Source organism: Nothoprocta perdicaria, unplaced genomic scaffold (assembly GCF_003342845.1).
Source record: "Nothoprocta perdicaria isolate Ctin4 unplaced genomic scaffold, notPer1 scaffold_40, whole genome shotgun sequence".
NCBI classification, from domain to species: domain Eukaryota; kingdom Metazoa; phylum Chordata; class Aves; order Tinamiformes; family Tinamidae; genus Nothoprocta; species Nothoprocta perdicaria.
This window is the reverse complement of record NW_020455644.1, coordinates 3,367,222-3,389,570: the sequence shown is the minus strand read 5'-3', so window position 1 is coordinate 3,389,570 and position 22,349 is coordinate 3,367,222. Positions and strand designations below refer to the sequence as shown.

At 48.7% G+C, this 22,349-nt stretch overlaps 1 protein-coding gene across 1 annotated transcript in view; it reads right to left on the bottom strand.

Moving 5' to 3' along the window:
- The window catches only part of CMTM8 (CKLF like MARVEL transmembrane domain containing 8), a 30,544-nt gene extending 8,203 nt beyond the window's left edge, over window positions 1-22,341 (bottom strand). The window contains exon 1 of the mRNA XM_026045569.1: window positions 22,177-22,341. Within this exon, the coding sequence (XP_025901354.1) occupies window positions 22,177-22,341 (165 nt within the window). The remainder of the gene's footprint in view (window positions 1-22,176) is intronic.
- Between the last annotated feature and the right edge of the window lie 8 nt (window positions 22,342-22,349).

Here is a 22,349-nt window from a genome sequence, read left to right as displayed (position 1 = left end):
ACCTGCTACTGTAGAGAACAACCACAAGCATAAAACAAAACACAAGCAAATATTGCTTTAAAGAGGGACTGCAATTCCACAGCAACTTAGGCTGCCACAAAGCAGCAGTGTAATCCCAGGCTCCTCTTCACTCCGGCCACACAAAGTGGCTCCCTGGCCCCGTACAGGCAGCGCCCGTCGCATCCCTGGTTGCTGAGCCGCTTTGGGCTGCCGTGCTGACGGAATGCTAAGCCAACAGAAAGCAGGAAAACATTAAACTTTCGGCTGTGGCAGAATGGCACCAAGGGGAAGATGAATTATGTGTCTGAGTGTTGGTTTAGCTGCCCTTTAACAGTTAGGGAGCTAAATCTGCAGTGGTTTGGCTCTTGAAATGAGTGCAATAAGCGACATAGAAAGCAACTGAGAGAAAGCCTCACAGAGATTCGTGCTTGAATAAAAGCTAGGTTATATCCATGAAGGTAACTACTGCTATTTTCCAGTCAGTAAAGTCATTTGGGAAAGAGGACCCTGGAAAGGACCACTGGGATCTTCAGGTCCCATCTGCCGCAGTCATAGGTGCCTGAGCAATTAGGTTGAAAACAGTCCACAAAACACCCACGCTGTGGCCTGGCAGACACCACAGGCATAAAACTGCCCCCAGAACCTCATAATAAACATAAGATGAGCAGTAAAATATCACTAGCCATCACGGTAACGTGCTGCAGAAAGACAGCGGGGCAGGTTGGGAGCCCACACTCAAGCAGAGCCCTCAGGAAAATCCTAGCAGACCATATTCCCTCCTGATCCTGGATTTGGCAATCTGTTCACATGTGGGATATGAATAAAATCCATCAGCCTGAGATTTTAATGTATTCTCTGTGCTTTCCTCTAGGGTTTTGCCAATCTCCAATGCATTTAGAAGGGTGAGGAGCAAACAACACAGCAACCAAGTCACGTGCCAAGGGGAGAAAAGTCTGTTTTGCAAGCTGTCCAACAATTATAAAATCCCAACTGGAAAGACAGGGATATTTTATATTTCATATTATTAAAAAGATAAAAGAAAAAAGGAAAAGGAAGCTGAATGCAGGCAGACTCTAGATCTGAAGTTCTTGTATTTGAAACAAGGCTCATCTCTTTCTGCTACCTGGACTATGATGAACTTCCCTAACAGAGAGACACAGAAGAAAGACAAAAATAAAAAATAGCAACCTGCCTATTTAATAGTGCCCAGCCACACCATAATAACAGATATTTAAAGAAATAACATAAGACCAGAGCACTTAGCATTACTTTGGCATGCTCCCCTAGCTTCTAGGGATCTACTGCAGAGGCACTTCCTGGGCCTAAGGACCTGTTGTTGTCTCTGTAACCACTTGTAACCAATGCTGGTTATGTTGGTTATCTCTCTAACCAATAACCCTGGAGAGATGAGGGCAGTTCTGCCATAGCTTCATTTGCACGAGACCTGTCATTGGAACCATAGCCCCATCTACTTTGCTCCTGCAGAACTGAGTGTGTAATCATTAATGTTAGCTCTCTAACCACTACGTTTAATGTTAAAGCTAAACTATTAAACGAGACGTTATCCTGACTGGGAACACGCATGGTCCTGCTGACTTTCAGCAGCTCGATGGCACCTCTCCCTTGTGTCTTCAGCGTCTCCCAAACTGCCACCCAAACTACGTTGTGTCCTCCGCTGTCCCGTTGTGCCTTCACAGTGTATCCCTATGTAGGATTTACACACCCATCCACATGTGCACCACGCACACCCGACAGCTCAGCACAGATGTGCAGCCCGCTCCTTTGCTCTTCTAAGAGGGCAGCACTTCAAGGTCTTCTAAGGGCAATGTTCTCTTCAACGGGAAGCCCTGGAGCTTGTTCAGAGGGGATAAGGACTCGCACCTTCCCTCCTCGGCGAGCCAGGGGAGGGCAGCATTGCCTTGCAAGAACGGCTCAAATAGCACTAGGTGGGTAGTTTAAAATATCCGCTCTTTTATTACAAGTTACGAGATTTTACTAATAGTCACAGTTCTGGTACTAATGCCTCAATCCACAAACTACCCGTGATTAGATTAGAAACTACAAGCCTGTTTTAGTGTTGCAACCATGGTAAAACTGAACAATCCTGATACACTGTTTAGCAAACAAAATACTATTTTCTTGGGATACAAAGGTGCTTTTCATGGTGTTCATCTACAAATTATATCAATGGATAATTGGTCTCATGTTCAATAAACAATTACGAAAGCCAGATTTAATGTTCATCTGTGTATCTAGCAAACTACTGAGGACAGAAATTCTGAAGATGAGACAAAGAAACTAAAGAGATTATCTCCTTAAGCAGTATAAACTACTAACAATGGCGTTGGTTTCTAGAGACTTTTTAGAATAGATATTACTCTTTTTCATAAGAAATACCAGCCTAGGAAAAATACTTCATTCTGAATTCAACATAAATAAAAGGGATAGTGACAACTCAGCTTGTGCAAATGGTTTTAGAAAAAGTAAAGACTTCACAAGAAATTCTAAAATTGAGCCTGAAAATTTTTGAAGTCACATGATCATTAATCTCAGGCAATCACAAAATGTAGCTAGCCAAGCCATTAACTAGAGCATTAATGTACCCACTGCGCATTGTTTTTCCAGGAATAAACTGGTATTGTCTCCCCTCTTTTGAGATCACATACACTTTAACATTTAAATGGCTCCACCTCTTGCACGTATCCAAAGATTTGTTTTCAACACTTGTGTTTATCTGGGCCACATCAGTGGCCGAACATTTTATCTAAGCAAGCGAGGTGCCCCACAGGTATTTCAGATTTATATTCTTAAGTAGTCCTTGGTTCGTATACATCTTAACTCTGATGGATTGCATATTAGAGCGTGCTTGACATTTTCGGTTAGATCCAGATATTCTTACTGCACATTACTGGAGCTGACAGGCTGAAATAATATTTCAGCTTTGCCGATTCGAGCTGAAAAGGTCAGAGCAGCTCCGGGTCAGCCGTTGGTTCTGCGCGCAGCTGAGTGACACGGCGATGCGTTTCATCCCACATGTAAACACGGGCAACAAATTGGTTTAGAGTTCACGGGGCCGTCAGCATCCACAAGAGACGCAGGGAGCTGGGGCAACACAGATATCGTGTGGAGCCTTTCATCAGCAGCTCGTCTTCTCGGCGCGTTACGGCGTTAAAGGCTGGGCTGGGAACCCGTGGCTGTCCCTGACGTCGGGCGCTCGCTGTTGTGCACGTGGGGACGAGCTGCACATGGCTCACGTATCTGCTAGAGCAGAAATGCAGAGGGAGGCAAATCAAGGAGCCCCAAAAGCCAAGGGCATCACTCAAAACAGCTGGTGGCTGAAGAGGGGATGTGGGATCATAAGCCTGCAATGGCTTTAGCAATTAGGCCCCCTTTTTCCGAGCCAGATGGGAGCCGGGGTTTCACTCATCACTAAAGACAAGCAGTTTTCGCGTATTTATTGCAGTCTGTGATTTCACCTCGGACATCTCTACCATGAGCACTTGGCTGCGGCTGCATCAGGTGCCTGCGTTGCTCGGCTGCACGAAGCTGCCCAGGGCACTAATGCACACTTCAGCACTTGGCAGGTACCATAAAGGGGAAATAACTCTGCAGCAAAGTCCAATACTATTGAGTGTGCAAGTTTCAAACGACATGCTTAATTGCATATTCAAACACTTAAAGAAGTGCCATGTCTTTTTTTCTGCAGCATTGAGAACTTCCAAAGTATTGAACTGCTCGGAGATTAAAAAATAAACACAGGCTTTGTTGCATAGTAGATGAAAGACACAGCTTGTCTCGTGCTGCTGGTCAGCAGGCTGGAAAGCAGGCACGAGCCTGGACCCATCTATTCAATTTTGCTTTTTAAAGCAATTTAAAACTTGTAGGACTGAATTTGTACCTGCAAACTATATCAAAAACCCTATGATGGATTCGGCAGCTCCTCTCCGACAATGTTTCAAAATCTGCAGCAGTCACTGTGACTGCTTAGCCGGGGTGTACAGTTAAAAATGTGCATGCATCCTGCCCAAAAAGTCTCACTGTGGCACAATTGGCAAAATCCCACTGCTCATCTCGTTTCATGAAACAAAAACTCCTTGGCATGTCTGCCTGAAGCTTTCCATAGCCTTGGTGCTGGAGATGCTTCCTAGGCCCGTTCCACTTCCCCATATGTATATAAGTAGTGCAGGATTTACACTCTCCTGCTGCTGGCACAGATGGACCTGATGGCAGGAGGAGACTTCAGGAGCTGAGCGTCTGTGGGAAGATCCATGTCCTGTATCCAGGCACCTGAGCGTGGGTGGAATCCAGCACATGGGAAGCAAGACATCCCGTGCCTCTTTCCTGAGGCTGCAGATTTACTGCTGGCAGAAGGAGAGACCATTCTAGATTATTGCACATCATGGTTTCACTGCTAAATCACAGCAGCACAAGCAGCCTGTGAATACCCCAACCTCCCCTTGTTCCCTGGGCTATTCCCTGCATGCAAAAAAAATTCAGGAAATCCACCATGGACAGGGAGCTCCTGCCTGCTCCCTGCCTTCCCAGCTCACTTCCAAGAGCCTGGGAAGGCAAGGTTGGAGAGGCTTTTCTCTGACACTAAGAGGGCAAGCCAGGATCCCTGAGCATCCCATGTTCAGGATCCCCTTATGTGATGCTGACTACTGTCCCATAGGCATTCATACGGATTTGCCAAGATTAATGATTATTCTCCCAAATATTTCATGTTATGAATCACGCACCAAAGGACAGGACCCTTTATCATGAATCAAAATATGCAAGAAAGAAGAGAGGAGGAAAAAGGGAGTACAAAAGAACAAAGGAGAGGAAGAGGGCATTCCCTTGCTGCTGTCCCTGTAAGCTGAGCCCAGGGCAGCCTGAGCCAGCGCTAAGCAGCAGATGTGTTTGACTCATGTTGATCAGCACAGAACAACCTCTTTCAGCAGAGATCTAATGTTTGCTTTGCATTTAAGTAATCTCTTTAATTAGAATGTTTGGGCTCTCATACACTATTAGTTTTATTCAGTGATATATATGCACTGAATACACACACACATATATATATAAATAATGTATATTAATATATATAAATATATATATATAAATAAATATATATATATATATGTGTGTGTGTGTGTGTGTATAAAACAAGTTCATGTTCTGCCACGAGAGGGAGCACAGTCATTGCTTTCTGTAGGAAAGTGCTCACAAGGAACCCGCCTGCACATGGGTTTGATGGTCAGTGAAGGGAAGGGGGGTTTATTTCCCCCCTACAAGAATTATCTGGTAGGGAGAGAAAGCTGGAGAGAGGAAAAAGGGAAACGTATGGAGCCAGTTCTCAGAGCAGCTGCAGTACCCAGGGGCAGCTCGCATACGATCCCAAAAACACAAAGGACTTGCACAGAAGAACAGATGCATATCCAAGCAGTTGGCTCAGGCACCTATATGAAAACCTTTTTACAAATGTTATAATAAATCAGAGTGTCTCTGCAAACAACTGTAATGGTTTCATTGTCATAGCGGGCACTACACATGTAACAACAACATCAAATGAAGTTAATCTACAGACCACTTGAAATAAGGATGGATTATTTGCTTTATTAAAAAAATACTAGTTAGAAAAAAATATATTTTTGAATATCTATAGAGGGGGGAAAAAAAGGCTAAGAAAGAAATGTGAAGGTGAAAGCCTAGAGATACTGGATAAATCAATATAGTATCAGCCTAGACTAAACCACAGTCCAGCAGTTATCTTTGTTTAATTCTCAAAATGCTTTTTTTGCGTGTGTTGCAGTTAGCTAAAAGGTGGGTAGCATATTTTAAAACTACTTTTAGAACTGGGAGGATTCCAATTTAAATCAGATTTCTATTACACCTAGGGAAAGATGTACAGACAACCACATTCAGAACTGGTTGCGGATCCCTATCAGCTATACTTTCTGGAGAGGCAAGATCCCTGCTGAAGCATCTTGGAAGTCCCCAGGACCCTGTTAGCCCACACTTTAATGATCTGAGCCGCGCAGCATCTCAGCCTACTCTTCCCTAATCCTAGTCTCAAAGATTTTTTTTTAATATAAAACACAACAACCACTTGACAGCAGTCAGCCACTACCATCCCTCTCCTCATTACCTGCAATATTGCACGTTATTTTTCCTCCATACGCATTCAGCAGCTCATGGAGATATTTCTTCCCCGCAAGAGCTCCTCCGGGGAGTCAGCCAGACTCTCCTCTTGCAAGACAGCCCCACAAGACAGAGCTTTAATTCCACATACAGGCAAAGCAAAACCAAACAAAAAATTCCTTTAAATTGTGTGTGCTGTGGCAGGTCACACACCAGACGGAAAACACTGGTGTTTTTGCTAGTATTTTTCAGGGCTTTGCCTTCCTAAGCAAGTTCAAACCCGGCGCTGCCCACAGAGACCCGCTAGCGGTGACAGCAGATGCACCAGAGCAGCCCCTTATCTTTTATTCATTACAAACCTCAGTTACTGACAAACTGCATGGCAGCCACAGATCTCATGCCTCTCTCGTCTCCAGAACCACTTTTATTAGTAACAAAAATGTGCAAAATTCCCTCTCATTTACTTCCATAGAAATTCCACAAGTTGTCTGTGTGTAATTTTTAAGTAGCCAATTTAAATATTGAATCTTCCCACGAGCCTTTAAACTTTCTGACACACTCTAGGCTCTGTGGCAGCACCAGCAAGTGAAACAGAAGGGCTAGAAATAAATGTCAAACATTACTTAAATGGAGAGCTTCTCCTCCTTGGAGAGGAGGGTTATTTTTTTTAGGGTTGCTTTCATGAGAAATAGAACCTTACTGGAAGCAGCAAGTGTCAAAATATGCTTTAGAGGTATACTGCACTACCATGAGATATGCTTTTTTTCTGATTTTAGCTCATTTAGTTCATCAAACCATGACGGTGCTCCTGTTGACTCCTGCAAGGAGAAGTCTTCAGTGATACCCTGCTCTGGCTCACGGGATTGACAGGTAGGATGGACAGAGAGCTGGGAGATGGTGAGGAGACTGTAGGATCCATCCCAGCAGCGTCTTCCAACGCTGAATCTGCTGCCTCTTCTGGGAAGCACATGTGGCATGTGGGAGCCTGGAGATAAAGCCAGTAACACAGAAAAAACAGAGCAAGATTAAATTGGAAAAGCAAAAGATGTTTGCTAGAAAATTGCACGAAAGCTGAGAAATACCTGCATGGTGCTAACGTTACCACTTCTTGCACTTTCCCAAGGGATTTTTGTCTGAGAAAAATAGAGATTGGAGACAGAGAATATTCAGAAAGCAAACAAGAAATAAAATTGCTCCTTGGTTGCAAGTTTTGTTCCATGTGATCAAAAAAAGTCAGGGCAGAACAGGAGAAACTGTTAGGAAAGGAGTGGAGGAACAGGAGCCATCTTCAACAGAGCACAGCACGCAGCTTCTCAAAGCTCCTGGAGCTGGGAGCTCCCTGCTCACCTCTCTATCCCACTGCTGAACGGATTCAGTAGAACCAAGTACGGCACTAGAAGTTGCTCCTGTGATTCTGTGAAACTCAGATTTGGGAGCAAGATGACTGCAATCTTCTATTGGAGACGAGTAAGCCCAGAAGTCTAAAGAATGACGGGCAGCAAAAAGAAGGGAAAAGAGACTAGGCCTCCCAATACACGAAGCATCTTTCCATCACTTGGAGCATCTCTTGGGCAGAAGGCTCAAAACACACGGAAGTGAGCGGGATTGAACAAAAGGAGCAGCAAGGAGAGAACACAACACGTAATGAGAACATAGAACTCACTGCTACAGGATGTCATGGGAGCCAAAACCATAATAGGTTTAGCACATTACGCGGACTCATGGAAGCCAGGTCAGCTCCTTGGCAAAAGTGCCCAGGCAGGCTGTGGAGGCTCCTTCTCTGGAGATCTTCCAAATCCACCTGGATGCTGCCCTGTGCCCCGTGCTCCGGGTGTCCCTGCTGGAGCAGGAGGCTGGACTAGGTGATCTCTAGAGGTCCCTTCCAACCTCGGCCAGTCTGAGTCTGTGAAAAGCCCCTCTCGCTGTGGGCGCATTAGGACGAGTCCTTTGCAGCCCAGCGAGGAGGATCTGAACCGGGGCTCATCACACAGGGGCTGTCGAACCTCCGGAGACATGAGGGAACGGCAGAGCGCGGCTCCCTCACATGTCCCCGGCGCCCCGCGGGAAGCGCCCGCTCCGGCCTCCGACCGCTTCCACCGGAGACCCTTCGCCCTCCGGCCCCGCGGGGCGGCTCCAAGCGGCGCTGCCCGGGGAACCGCGGGCGAACCCCGCGCTCCGCAGCTGCTCCCTGCAATCCCCGCTCCTCCAGCGGCGCCGGAACGGGAGCGCTGAGGAACGGGAGCGCCCAGCACCCAGCACCTGGGAAGGCCACGGTCACCTCATGCTGCTTTCAGGTTTGGACTTCAAAGCAAAACAGTCATGCACAAACACACAATACACTATATATATATATATACACACATACATATGTATATATAAAAATAAAATTTTTGTTTTCCTAAAGGTTGTTCTTGTGTAGCCCCTAAATATGCTTTTTTTTTTTCAAAACTGAATGCTTAAAGATTCAGTGCAAACATCTTCAATTTCTGAAACCAGCAAACAAATAAATAAATAAATAAATAAATAAATAAATTCCATATTCTAATCATTCTTTCTTTCTAAAATCCTGGTTATAAATCAGCGAGACAGATGAAACAACCGGGTTAAATGTTTTTGCATTTAACATTCAAGCACTAATGCATTTTGCAGCTCTGGGTAAAAGTGGTAGCTGATTTCTCCAAGGAATAATATAATTATGGACCTTAATTAATCCTGTCCCCACTCAAGCACTACAAAAGCATGAAAGTAAAGTTACATCCCATATAACCTGCATATGAGACATAGCGGTAATTAATTTAGTTGATTTTCCTGAGAATTAACCTCAAATCCAAACAATGCCACAAGATCTCACTGATTCCCACTGTAAGATACCTCCGTATTGCAGAAGTCTGTCAGGTTTGAGAGCTCCTCTTGTTAGGAAGCATCAACTATTTACTTGGGGGCAGAAGTTAAAGTGCTTGCGCTGCCTCTTTAGCACAACCCAAAACTAAAGGAAAAATAAAGGAGAGAAAGGAGAAAAGGAGATCCACTCTGGCAGGCTGATTTTCAGCTTGAGATTGGAAACTGAGATTTGGACAAGAGGAGAAATTTGCTGTCTTCACATTCAATCAGAACGGCAAGAGATGCTGAATTTCATAAGAATTGCTCGGGATGCTGAATTCCCTATCTCTTTTTGAGACAGGGAGGGTTTCACAAGTGCCTCCATTTATTTTTGGGTAGTTTGGAGGGGAACAACCCGGGGATGAGATGACCAGCACAACATACTGCCTTTTGCTCGTGCTCATTCCCTGCTTCTTAGCAACAGTTCCCAAAGGTAAGGGAGCTTTCCCGAGGAGAGCCCAGGGCTCCCGCGCCGAGCCCTAGAGACCTGATCCTGGAGATAAAGCCCATGGTGACTGCGAGTTCCCCTCTACCGTGCACACACACACGCTTCTCTAGCACTTTTGAAGTGTGTTGTGAGGAAATGTTTCCTCTGACGAAAAAAAATGAGGAAAAAAAAAAAAAAGGATTATTCCGTTAGCTGGCAATAAACTTTTTCTTTCTTTTTTCTTTTTTCTTTTTTTTTTTATGTTGTTAGTAATTAAACTGGAAAAGCTCCACAGTGAGTTTCGCTCCTGGAAAGCTACCGGGTCGCGTGCACCTAGCGGAATGTGGTTTTTCCTACGTGGCTCTTTGTTGTTCTTGTTATCTTTGCTGCTGTTGCTGTTTCTTAAGGAACCACCACCACAGGAGGAAGGGCTGGTTCTTCTGCCTTCGTGAACGCGCACGGGGCCAGCGAGGTTTGCACGACCCACGTGTTCCTTCAGCTGCATCTTGCTGCTTCTGCCCATCTGCAGACTTCTCTGTGGAATGAGCTTTTACAGTTCTCCATCTTCCTTCCTCCCTTCTTCCCCCAATAGATTTCAAGGGACACAGCTCCTAATTCCGGCTTCTTAATTAGTGGCAATGATCTATCTCTACAGATAATTTTTAAGATGTGGTGCATATGTACATCTGGAAACACACACGTGCACACACGCCCATGAAGAAAACAGCCTTGCCATCATTTGTATATTACTAAGGAGAATTATTTTTATAACAGAAATCCTAACAATGGTTACTTATGAATTATGGCCTGGGATTATTTATGTAGCACACTTTGTTTAAATGGTATCTGTGCTCTTCAAGGGAACAATGCTGTATACAGCTGCTTTATTAATCACGTCACTGGCTCTTTGTTGCTATTTTTACATCCCCAGCTTCCTGTTGGGCCACGCAGATAGAGGTGCCTGCGTTTAGCGGACACGCGTTATTGTTCCATGAACCTTGGCTGTTACATTGCAATGGAAAAATAATTACCTCTCTGGAATAGCTTCTATTTTGTCCCGATAGTTCTGATAAAAAGTCATAATGCTGCACACGATACAATGGGAAAGCGAAGGCAATATCTGCAATATCTACTTCCAAAAAAGTTAATTGTTCACTCAACATTTTTGGAATGAAAATATCGTATCGTTCCCAGGGGCCAACACAGAGGTCCGTGTTTCATGACACAGAATGTTTGCTCCCTGTATGAGCAAGTCCGCTAATCATGAAAAGCTGAAACCATTCCCATTGCCTGAAAATAGAAAGCAGAAAACATGTAAAAATAGGTCTGCATCCAGACCTGTTGCTGTTTGCCCCTGTAGGTGCTTATTGACCTCTACTTAAGGACCCGTTGACCATTTCTAGGTCTAGTCCAATACACAGAGGTCCCAATTCAGGAACCTTCACACAGATTTTTAGGTAAACGCTGAAGATGTAATATAATATAATACCAGTTTATACATGGTAAGTGTATCTCATTGAAAGAAGTCTTCTTCCTTCTCTGGTAAATTTGTTTTCCTCTATGAACACATTCTGCACCACAACGAAGAGGAACAGCCTGCCTATAAATATTTCACACTTGCATGCACTTTTCCGGAGGCATTCGCATTCACAGATTTCATACTTGGAAAGGGTCATTTTGGCCCCCTGAGCAAAGGTCCAACGATGCTGGCTTACAAGAGGCGCCTTGGGAAAAGATCCTGCCCTGATTTAGGCATGGCACATGATAGAGGGGTTCACCTTGACTCTACACAAACTGCCGTATGCCAATTAATATCCTTGTTGACAACCTGGCTCTAGTCTAAAATCCCTTTGCAGTCATGCAGTTGGAAAGCAATTTTGGGTGCCAAGGCAACTTTAAGACAAAGAATTCTAGACAAGTGAAAATTGTTAATACCAAAGGAATAAAATTAATGGGACGGACATGGGAACAAACACCATGGCTCCATCAGGCTTTTGGACTTGTCCTTCTCACAGTGCCCTGCAACTTTTTTACACCTATTTTTAAAGCTCTAAAGAAAGAAATCCACGAGCCTGGAGCCCTTCCCACAGCCGGGCTGCTCCCTGTGGGAAATACGGGAGCGGTGCACACAGCACCGGAGAACAAAGCCAGGAGCTCAGCGGGACACCTGGCGCTTGAAATTCAGACCAACCAAAGCCGTAAATTATCCCTACCTGCGTGTGTGCGTGCCAGGGGTTCTGCACCGCCTTCAGCGCGCCCTGGCTCAACACACAACACCAGCACTGGCTGTTTCCAGCGCCAGGAGAAGCAACCTGCAATCGAGGCAAAACCGGGGGGCTCGGGATGGTCCAGGTTAATCCCGGCAGCCGGAGGGACTTCCCGCCTCTTGGAGCTCTGCTGGCCTCTGCGGGCACAGGCTGATAGGAGCCCCGGGGCTTTCATGCATTCCCCCTTCTGTCTCAAAATCTGACTTTCCAACACAGCTCAGGCAAACAGTGGGGGAACACAAAGGCAAATCAGCCCTCCCGCCGTCTCACAGCAGGCCGCGGATTTTGGAAGTGCTGCAAACTACAAGGATTAGCAGAGGAGCCGCTCCTGAGGAAGAGGCCCTTCTCAAGCAGCTACCCACCCCAGGGCAGCTTTATTCCCCACACATCCTCCTCCGCACCCAGCTCCACGCTGGGGTGTTTTGCCCCCCACCTCTAAGCACTATATTAGTTGTTTCAGACCAAAGAGGGACACAAAATCTTGACAGTATTTAAAACAGAGGCTGCAAAAGTGGTATTCTACTTTTGCAAGTTAAAAAAAGTAAAGTTTTTTCAAGCTACCGACTACTCCTTTATCAAAAAGGATTCCTTTATCACTCACATTTTTCTAACCCCACAGCTTAAAAGCTCCCCCGTCTGTGGCCAACGCTGCACAAACACAGAGCTGTCACACAACCCTGCCGCCTGCCCACGGTGTTGGAGGCCTCAGTGCGGAGGAGCAGGCAGGAACGTGGATGTCAGGGCATCGCCGGCCGGCAGCTCCGGTGCTTGGCGAGGGGCGGCGGAGGACGGCCCATATGTGAGGGAGGCTGAGGGAGCTGGGCCTGTTCAGCCTGGAGAAGAGGAGGCTGAGGGGGGACCTGATCAGCGTGTATAAATACCTCAAGGGAGGCAGTGAGGAGGAGGGGGCGGCCTCTTTTCAGTGGTGGCCAGCGATAGGACTAGAGGAAATGGCCACAAGCTGAGGCACCAAAAGTTCCACAGGAACTTGAGAAAACCCTTTTTGACAGTGAGGGTGACAGAGCCCTGGAACAGGCTGCCCAGAGAGGTTGTGGAGTCTCCTTCTGTGGAGATCTTTAAAACCCGCTTGGATGCAGCCCTGTGCCCCGTGCTCTAGGTGACCCTGCGTGAGCAGGGAGGTTGGACTAGATGACCTCTGAGGTCCCTTCCAACCTTAAGCATTCTATGATTCTATGTGCTCACACCAGGGCAGAGGGCCACAGGACACGAGCATCTGCTGCTCCGGAGCGCGCTGAGGCGGGCGCTCGCGGGGCTGAGCTGGTTTGACACCCAGGGCTTAGTGACAGCGTGGGGGACACGGTGAGGGAGCTGTAACAAAAAGACTGATGTTTCATCCTGAAATCAGAGCCTGGCTTGTACTGCTGGGTTTGTGGCTGTAGGGGCTTGAAGGCTTCCTTCAGTGTAAATTGGACATTGGGGTGGTAACAGGGCACGCGTGGGGAACCGCTGTGCACATCTTCCCCCTTCTGCCTCCATCAGCTGCTCTGTTCCAGCCAAAGACTGAAAGGGATGAACAAGACAGGGCTCTGCAGGAGCGTTTTGGGGATCCGGGTGACAAAAGTACTGCAACGGCACCTTTCATTCCTGCTTCAATCAGCTTTAGTACAGCAGGTCCAACACAGACAAGGCAGTGAATTAGCTGGGCCCCCTCTAGCCTCCCTTCAATGTGACTCACAGAGGTACGGGAGAAGGAAGGCCTGGAGCGAGGAGGTCTCTGTCACGAGGCTCCGCTATGCGGTTGGCAATGAGAAACAAAGCGGGTGATCCAGGCACACCTTTTCTGCCCATCCCAATGGAGGAAACAAGGGATCTTTCCCCAAGGGCTAACAAGCATTCCCACAGAGCAGGAAACCACTGGCGCAAAGAAGCTGTTGGTTAAGAAGTGACACACAACACGAGTGCCCCTAGTGCACACAAGGCTCTTGACAACAGCACTTCCATGTGCGCCTATATGTTTCTGGAGATTCCATTGTGGAAAGCTGGGGATGACCCAAGCTCATGGGAAATTCTCAGCAGGCTTTAACAGCACCAAAAGCCAATTCATTACAACCTTATCTTCCTTATCATCATCATTATCATCATCTTCCTTATCTTCCTACCAAGACTGTTTGTGTAGTCTGAGTTCATTGCCATCCATCCGTCTGGAATCTGTCGGCACCTCCGATTGGTGTCCTCGGCTCTGCACAGACTCTCTGTATAACATTGCATGAACATAAAGAGCAATTTTCTCTTCTTTTAATATACATTTCTCCACAGCTTTTATTTAAAATGAGATCATAATTGAAAGAGGCACTCTCATAAAAATCAGTAGGAAACACCGAGTTTTAAAGTGAAAAAGACTTAGGCCGTAGTGGGTTTTCGGAGGCTAATGTTCCATTATTTAGCCTAACAAGAAAGTGAAAAATAGAGCGTAGCCAAGCTTAGAGAATTCCATCTCATTTACTGCTGTGCACTCTGTTTAATTTTAACCTGACTGGGTAAAACACTCTCTAAGGGCCCTCATCTCACCTTCAGCACATTATCTTGCCCTGCTTGCTCCGGGCAAACACTGGCCAGACAGCACCCCTCAACACACAAAGAGAGGGCCGGGGTCTTTGTGCCAGTGTCTGCTCGTGTCTTAGGACTGACAAAGTCTAGGAAGAAATCCCCAGTGTGGCTGTGTTTGGAGACCTTTTTCTTGTGGCTGAGATCTCTTTTTGTGCTGAGAAGACAGATGGGGAAACCTCTTTAAACACACTGAGCAAAGAAGACAGGAGCAGTAACATTACAAGTTGTTTGTCACCACTGCATCCTTCGCAAGGCTCGCAGTTTAATTAGAGCTCTAGAGGCTCCGGGCATGTGCTTAAATCGGGTCTAAGCAGCCCAGATTTTCCCTATCTTTATGGAAAATGAGTTTTGTGCTCCGAGGGAGAACATTACGCTGCAGGTGCTTCGAGGGCTCATGTTCAGGGCACAGCCCCGTGCTGTATGAACTGGATTATCCACGAATGGATAATAACTCAAACAGATGGACACACCACAAGAGACCCCATCTCTCTTCAGGAAGGTCCTTTGTTCCTTCTTGCACACTCCCTTTTAAAGTCAGGTCCCATTAACTCAAGAGTTAACCTGAAGCTGCAAAATCGGAAACTGAGTATTGCAGCTTTTTTATTTATTTCTATACTTGTTTTTTTTTCAAAACTAATTGCTCAGCGATGATTATTTTTTTCTGTCTTATAGAAATTTTATTTGGCATTCAGAGCTTAACAGTAGCCAAACCCTTATGCTCTGGGAGAAGAAAAGAAAAAGAACATTAATAATGTATCTATTTGTACTGTACTAGACCTTAGTAACAGCACAGGGAAGGAGAAATATTTTCATCCTGGAGGTCAATGGCACTCCACAACAGTAAATAGTCGTCGTAACTCTATCACACAGCTCAGTGAATAATGCTTATGCACACAGGGAGGCTACAAACCATAAATCAGAGATCCCAAGAGATCCTTCTTTTCCCTTCATCCTCATTTCTTATGTTTAATAACTTTTTTCTCCCCTAAAATCTTTCTTTGAGATCATCAGAAGACAGTGGGAGATCTGACCAAAGGCAAGGATGCCCAGTCTCCAATGCACCTGTGGCATTTATGAATAACTCAGACAAAAGCATTTCTTTAGAGACAGTCACTTTTAGCAATGCAAGAACCCAACATGTCAGTTTTCACTAATACCACCTCCCGTATCACTTCATAAGTATCTGTAATACTATTTTCCAACACTGCAGTATTTTACCATAATTTTATCCAGCTACAGCTCTCTGAAACCATTAAGGTCAGCTGTGTGGTTCTGAGCACAGCTCTCTGCTCGTCTCACAGCTGCCCTTGGGAGCCCCTGTTTGGCCAGACCCTCATGGAAAGAGTCGCAGCTCCCCCGTGGCTTCCTTGCAGCGACTTGCAAGATGAAAGAGGGTCTGGGCGAAGCTCCCACACAGCAGAGCTCGAGCAAGTCCCCCAGGGCTGCTGGGCGAGATGACTCGAAGGAATGAAGGGAAAAATAAAGTAACTAACAAAACAGGAGCTAAAGTTGAAGGTCAAAGATACCTACTAATTCTGGTTGCCAAATTTTGATGAAAAACTGTTTTTTCATCATAGTTCTTAACACAGCACCACATTTTGCCTCATTCCTACTGGCTTAGCCTGCAGCCAACGTTTCGGTTGTCCCTCAGACCCAAAGTTGAGGCTCCCGTGCAAAAAGGAGAAAAGCCAACGCACTGATGGGCGCAGCTGTCCTGTCTAGAATGACACAGGAACAGGAACAGAGAAACCACAAACCAGTCTTCCTAACCAGGCAAGCAGTTCGGAGTCGTCAGCCCTTTCTCCCTGAGGAGCCACCAGCCCTGCCGGGCCCAGGCTGCTTTTGGCAGGACCGCAGTGTCCATGCGCCGGGAACACCAAGCCGGGCTGCCAGGGCAAGCCCCGGCCCTGGCGCTTCTCCTGCTCCGAGCCCTGGCGCTGCCGGCTAGCGAGGTGCTTTTAATGAGCTGCTTTTAATGGTTCTGCATGTGCCTCTGCGCCCATAAACTCTTTGACACGGTGTAAGAAATCACCGGCAGCGAGACACATTCTGGCTTAAAAATTAAGCTGACACCACATGAAAGCCGGTGCTGCCATTTAGAGGCGGGGAGGTCCCCTTCTTGCCCCCATGTCCCCAAGCATTTAATAAAATCACCACCCTGGGGGACACCTCCGGGCTCTGCTCTGAGCCTGAGGAGACAACTGTGCGTTTCCCTGCACTTCCCACGTCCCTAACGCAGGAACAGGCATCCGGCCTCGGCCTCACCTCCCCTCGCCTGCTCCTTGCCAGGCTCTGCCTCCGCTCGCAGGGAGGCTGATTTTATCAGCGCAACAGGCATTTTAAGCACACAGGTCAGAGGCTTGCTCCCGGGGAGGCTCTTTGCTCGGTGGTTATGGCCTCCCGACACCTGAACCCTGCCTGCAACACCCGCTGCCTCTCCTGCTTCCTCCTACCTCTGTCCCAACTGCACCATCTGGCTGTGGCCGCGGCAGGCCCAGGAGCAGCATCCTTGAGGAGTGAGGACAGGAGGGGAAACGCATTCAAGTGTCCCCTTCACATGTAACCAGCTACCCACGCACCATCCACACACACATACAAATATCAGAAGGGGCTGCCGCTGCTGGCTGCCCTTCTATTTTCCAGCTAAAGAAACGGAGTCCGGGCTAAGCAGTGTCACCTTGAGCTAAAGCCACCAGCTGCACACGGTCAGCAATTACCAGTGCGAGCAGACACTGCTTTCCCAGAATGGGCTCCTCCTCCTCCTCCTCCTAAGGCCTTTTCAAGCATGCCTTTTGCAGCTCCTTACGGTACAACCCAAGCCCGTGACAACACCTTGCTGGTTTTTATCGCGTTTAGTCCACGCGGTCCGTTCACCTCCGCTCCACAAAATCCCATCCGAGGGCATCTCACGCCAGGCCCAGAGACCAGCAGCTACGGTCGGGGGGGCACTGCCCCATACGTGGTTGGAGCACCTCTCAGATTTATTTGGCCCCACAACAGAGGCCTTGGAGCCCTCTCCATGGGCGCAGTTCCTTCTGCTTCCCTGAAACAGAGGCTGGAGCGAGCGCCGAAGCGTCGTGCCGTTACAACACATGCTTTATTCAAAGGAAAAGCGAAATGCAAAGAAAACACTGCTCGGACGGGAATTCCTGGTGCTGCTGCGGGCGGGAGGGAGGCTCCGCAGGCACCGGCAGCGCGTCCCCACGCCGGCCGCGCTCCCAGCCCAGAGGGGCTCCGAGGCCCTCAGAGAGTTACTCCGATTTCCATCTTCCATTGCATCCATGTTCGACTACCTGCTCCTCAGCTCCCAGGCTACAAGGTCCAGACACGTTGGATTTCTATTAAAAGAAAAAACCCTGTAGTTTCCACAACATTTTTTATTGGACCAGCTGGCAAAGTTGGGGAAAGAACGGGTTGTTTTCAGGGATACAAGTCTACATTTTTTGTGTTTCTACCTTAACTATGAGGTACTGAGAATATTTTGCATTTTTGACCTTTTGTAACATATCTGCGTTCAATTTGAGAGGCATTTTTGCTGTCTTATCAGGTCCACCCGAGCATATTTCCCCTGTGCGCATAGGGCACAGGGCACCCAGCACTCGGCACAGCCTCTGCCTCCTTGCGAGCCACCTAAGCAACCCGCCCTTCCCGGGAAAACACCCCGCTCTCCGCCAGGAAACCACAGGCCCTTAAGGAAATGGGACTTCAAACAAGGATCCGCTCCCAGAGGAAGGTGGAAGCGCTACCGATAGGTGTGGGATCCGCTCCAGCAAGGGCGGCGCGGGGAACGGCTGGAGCCCCGAGCCCGGCTTTGGAGAGCCTGGTCTGCTCAAGAGCAAAGGAAAGGGCCTCCCCTTCGTTGTGGGTGTCCTCAGGCTGCCGTGCAGAGGGGCAGAGCTCGGGGGGACAGGATCGACCCGAAGAGGGTGAGGGATTTGGGGCGCAGCTCCAAGCAGGGCCCTTGCACGCGGCTTGTGTGCGTGTCCCGCGGGCTGCGCGCGCCACTGCAATCAAGCCTGACTTACAAACACAAACAAACCAGACGCTCTCCTGCTGCCGAGAGCAGAAAAAGGGCCGCCACTCAGGTGAGCAAAGGGGCTTTATGAAGCTTCCGCTGCACTCCTAATGGCGATTCCAAGAACTCGGTGCAGCAGGAGCATAGGATCCATCAAGCCACGTCACACACACAAAACTCTCACCAGCAGCCAGAGAAAACACAACTAAATCATGTAATTAAGTACAAAAATTAAGTGCAGTCTTTACCTTTGAGCTCTTTCACAGCAGATGCTCCCAGGGATTATTTCTGTTGCTATTAACATTTATATTGTTTTGTTATCTAACTTAAAGCCTGAAAGCCTGTCAAAGATTTTTTTGCCTCTCAAAAAATTAAAAAAAAACCCCAAAACTATTGAACCAAAAACAATCGTTTAATAATCTGAGGCTCATTATCAGAATAATTGAATCCAACACAATTTATTTTCTGAACTGAGCCCTTAAAAGTCTTACATTTGAAAAGGAAAGAAATGGTGATACAGAGAACTTCCAAAATCACCCTTTCTTGCACAGAAATGAGTGGTGAACCACAATTTTATGTGGTGCCAATAATTCCAATAACCTCATATCATGAAAATAAGTTTTCACTTGCAGCTATAGCACAAAAACCTTTAAAACCTTTCCAAGATGTGGCATTTGCTTTTCTTAAGGACAAATGGCCGTCACAAGCCTTAAAACTCTGAGAGAGATACTGTATCTAGCAACACACTGGTGTGAAGCAGCAGCATGGGGGAATCAGTTTAATCATGCCAGAAAGTAAATATTTTTATAAAAATAGCAACTAGAAAATCTCCACTTGTGCAGAGGGATCTATAATGCTTGCCTGGAGAAGCTGATTTAAAGCTCCAAGGAGGCATCCCCAGCCATCATTTATCCTACCCATAAAATACCCAGGAAGGCAAACACACAGTCTTTCTAGGCTGTACAGAAGAGAAATACTCAACAGACCTCTCTGGAAATTGCTGCACTTCCTTCTTTTGGACACATAAAATCCTCCCCTTTGGGGGGATTATGCTGTGGGAATGAATATCCATCATCTTCTACAGGATATAGCTTTACTGCAGAGCTAAGTCAGGCAATGGGCACCTGAATTGAAGGTTTTATGCACTGCTGCTCCTCTCTCATGCACTATTCACCAACAGGTCTCCACACCTCCTAGGTGCTCTGCACCAACACGTCTCCACGGGCCTTACAGAGGTTTGTACTGCTCCTCTGATTTTGGGAATGGAACAATCACTTGGAGAAATTAGATACGGAGATAAATGGGGCCAGTGGTCAGCAGCCCCCACGCAGCTAGTGCCAGGGAACCCAGGGCTCCTGCCCCACACACGGGGCGGACTCGGGCCAGCCGCCGCGCACCAAAGCGCTGCTTTATGCCATTCCCAAAGCCCTTCCAGGGAAAGCACGGGCATTTTCCACAATTCTTTCGCCGAAACAAGCAGGCTCCTCAGCATTTCCTTCCCAGCGAACGGCAGGGCGCCTGCCCGTCCTCTCGCCACGGGGGCAGGGGTGGGAGGCCACGGAAACCCGTGCACACCAGGTAATGTCGGGGACGCTTTCGGCTGCCGGCCAGCGCTCGCTGGGGCTGGCAGGGCACAGTGCGGGAGCGAAAGGAGCAGCAGGAGCGGGGCTGAGCCAGCGCTGCTCACGCCACACGCTGCTGCTGCACGGGCTCGCCCCGATCTACGCTGCCCTTCCGCCCACGGCATCAGGGTGGGTATAGCTGCCCCCGCACGAAACCCACCTTTTCCAAGCTAACTCGTGTTGGACAAATCGGAGCCAGGAGATGGAGTTAACAGCAGGCCTGGGTTTCGCTGCACTGCAAAGAATCTCTGAGCAGGAGCTGTTAAAGCTGAATTTAGGGCAGCGTTAAACCACAGGGTATGTCCAGAGCAGGTCCAGCAGAGCGGAGGTGCTGCTCCTACCGCAGCCGCTGCACTTCGAGCCGGGTCTATACACCAAAAACTCTATCAGACAGGCCAATAGAGACCAATATCTATCAGACCCTGAGATGCTGACCCTGCAATACAGACACATCTTTGGGCCTGCCCCATTTATAGATCTGCAGCTTTTGGTAGGGGGACAGCACTGCCTGCTGGGGGTCAGTAGCTCCTTAAACAGCCAAGCGGTGCCGGCAAGTCGCGACCTGCAGCTGCACAGGAGGGCCAGAACAGGCCGGAACTGACTGATTTGGTGCCAGTTTTGATATATGGAGGCTGTATAAAGTTGGCCGTGTTTCCTTAAGGCACATTTCCTCTTGGAAAGGAATGAACATACAAAACCAGTTGACCAAAATCCAGTGCCTCAATATATGCATATATAATGTACATATGTATGCCTGCATCTTTATGTACACACACACAAAGCCAATAATTTGCTTTTAGTAACTAGTTTATTTCAATTAATTCCAATTCAAGGTATTCATTGATGTATTTTTATTTTGCCTTAAAAGTTGCAGCACAGTTTAGAGCTGTTCTCCTTTAAAGCAGAGCTGAAAGCCAAGAGCATGCCTCAAAGACAGCACTTAGCAGTGTTTTGCTGCTCTGTGATCTGCTTTATGCATTTACCTTTATATTAAGACTGTCCTCCATTCTCTCAGCAACACAAGACCACAAAGGTCCATCTGCATTGGAGATTAGTTTATTTCAGGAGTCAGGAATAGCTGCTAAAACACCAAGTCCCCTTAAAGCCCACCATCCCATCCCTCTGCTTGGAGCTGCAGCCAGCAGCACCGCACGAGCCCATCCATGCCTGGAGGCCACGTCGCTCCGTGTAGGCGCTGCTGGGGCAGGATCCAGGGGCAGGTTGAATATATGACATTCCAAGAGGGATTGGGAAAAGCCTTGGGTCTCTCCCTACCACTGCAGCTGGGATTACTGTTCAGATAATGAGAAAGGTTAAGAATTTAGTTGTCATTAGTTTTAGTAAGTAATGGTGGGGGGGGGAAGAATGAAAAGGAAAGAGGCTTTTCCTTTGAAAAACAAGGATCACTCATTTATCTCCCACACCACTGATGCTGCAGCATCCCCTACACCTGACAAGTGGGACATGCCGACAGCCGAGCAACCCAGCAAAGGTCTCTGGACTTGCTACGCGCAGCACCCCAACGCGCCCTCCTCCCCAGGCCCCACAGAGCGCCCCATGGAGCACCCCATGGAGCATCCCATGGAACGCCCCATAGAGCATCCCATGGAGCGCCCCACAGAGCGCCCCTAAGCCCTTGGCGCCTCCGGGGCGCTCTGCGTGGCGGAGGACGGGCGCTCGGGCGCTCCGGGGCCTGCTCAGCCGCCCCTCTTTGCTCCGCCGTGGGAGCCGGGCGCGTCGCGCTCCGCTCGGCCCCGGGTACCAACCGGCAGCGCGGAGCCACCGGCGCTGCCAGCGGCGCGGGGAGCGGCCGCTCCAGCCTGCGCGGGGTTTTTAACTGGAGCCGCTGCGCGGCTATTGCCGGGAAGGGGGGCATTCCCACGGGACAATCGCAGCGCCGCCGGGATGCGCTGCGGGAGGCGGGTGGGGTGTCCCGGCGGGGGTGTCCCCGCTGGCGCCCCACGGGCACCCTGCCACCCGCAGCGCACCGGGGGACGCGGCACCCGCTCCTCATCCAGCCGCAAACCGGGACACCGCGGGCCGCTCCCGCTCCCAGCACCGCGGGAGCGGCTCCCGGCGCGCTAAAACCAACCGCGGGGCGAAACGGCAACACTCCATAAAGTTCCCAAAGAAACGCACAGAGGCTCCCGAGCGGTCCAGACCCGCTCTCCCTCCCTGGGGAAGGCGCCGGGTGCCCAGGCCGGCGGGAGCCGGGGGGCGCAGGCGGCCGCCCCGAGGCGCGGTGAGAGCCGCGTCCCGCCGCGTCCCGCCACTCACGATCTCGGCGAGCATGAGGAGGCCGGGCAGCGTGCGCAGGAACTCCCGGTCGTAGGCGAGCGCGCCGGCGCCGCCCGCCAGGCTGCCCGCGGCGGAGCTGCTCGTGGTGGTGACCGTGTGCGAGCGGGCGCGCGGCGGCTCCGCCCGCGGCTCCGGCGCCTCCATGGCGGGGC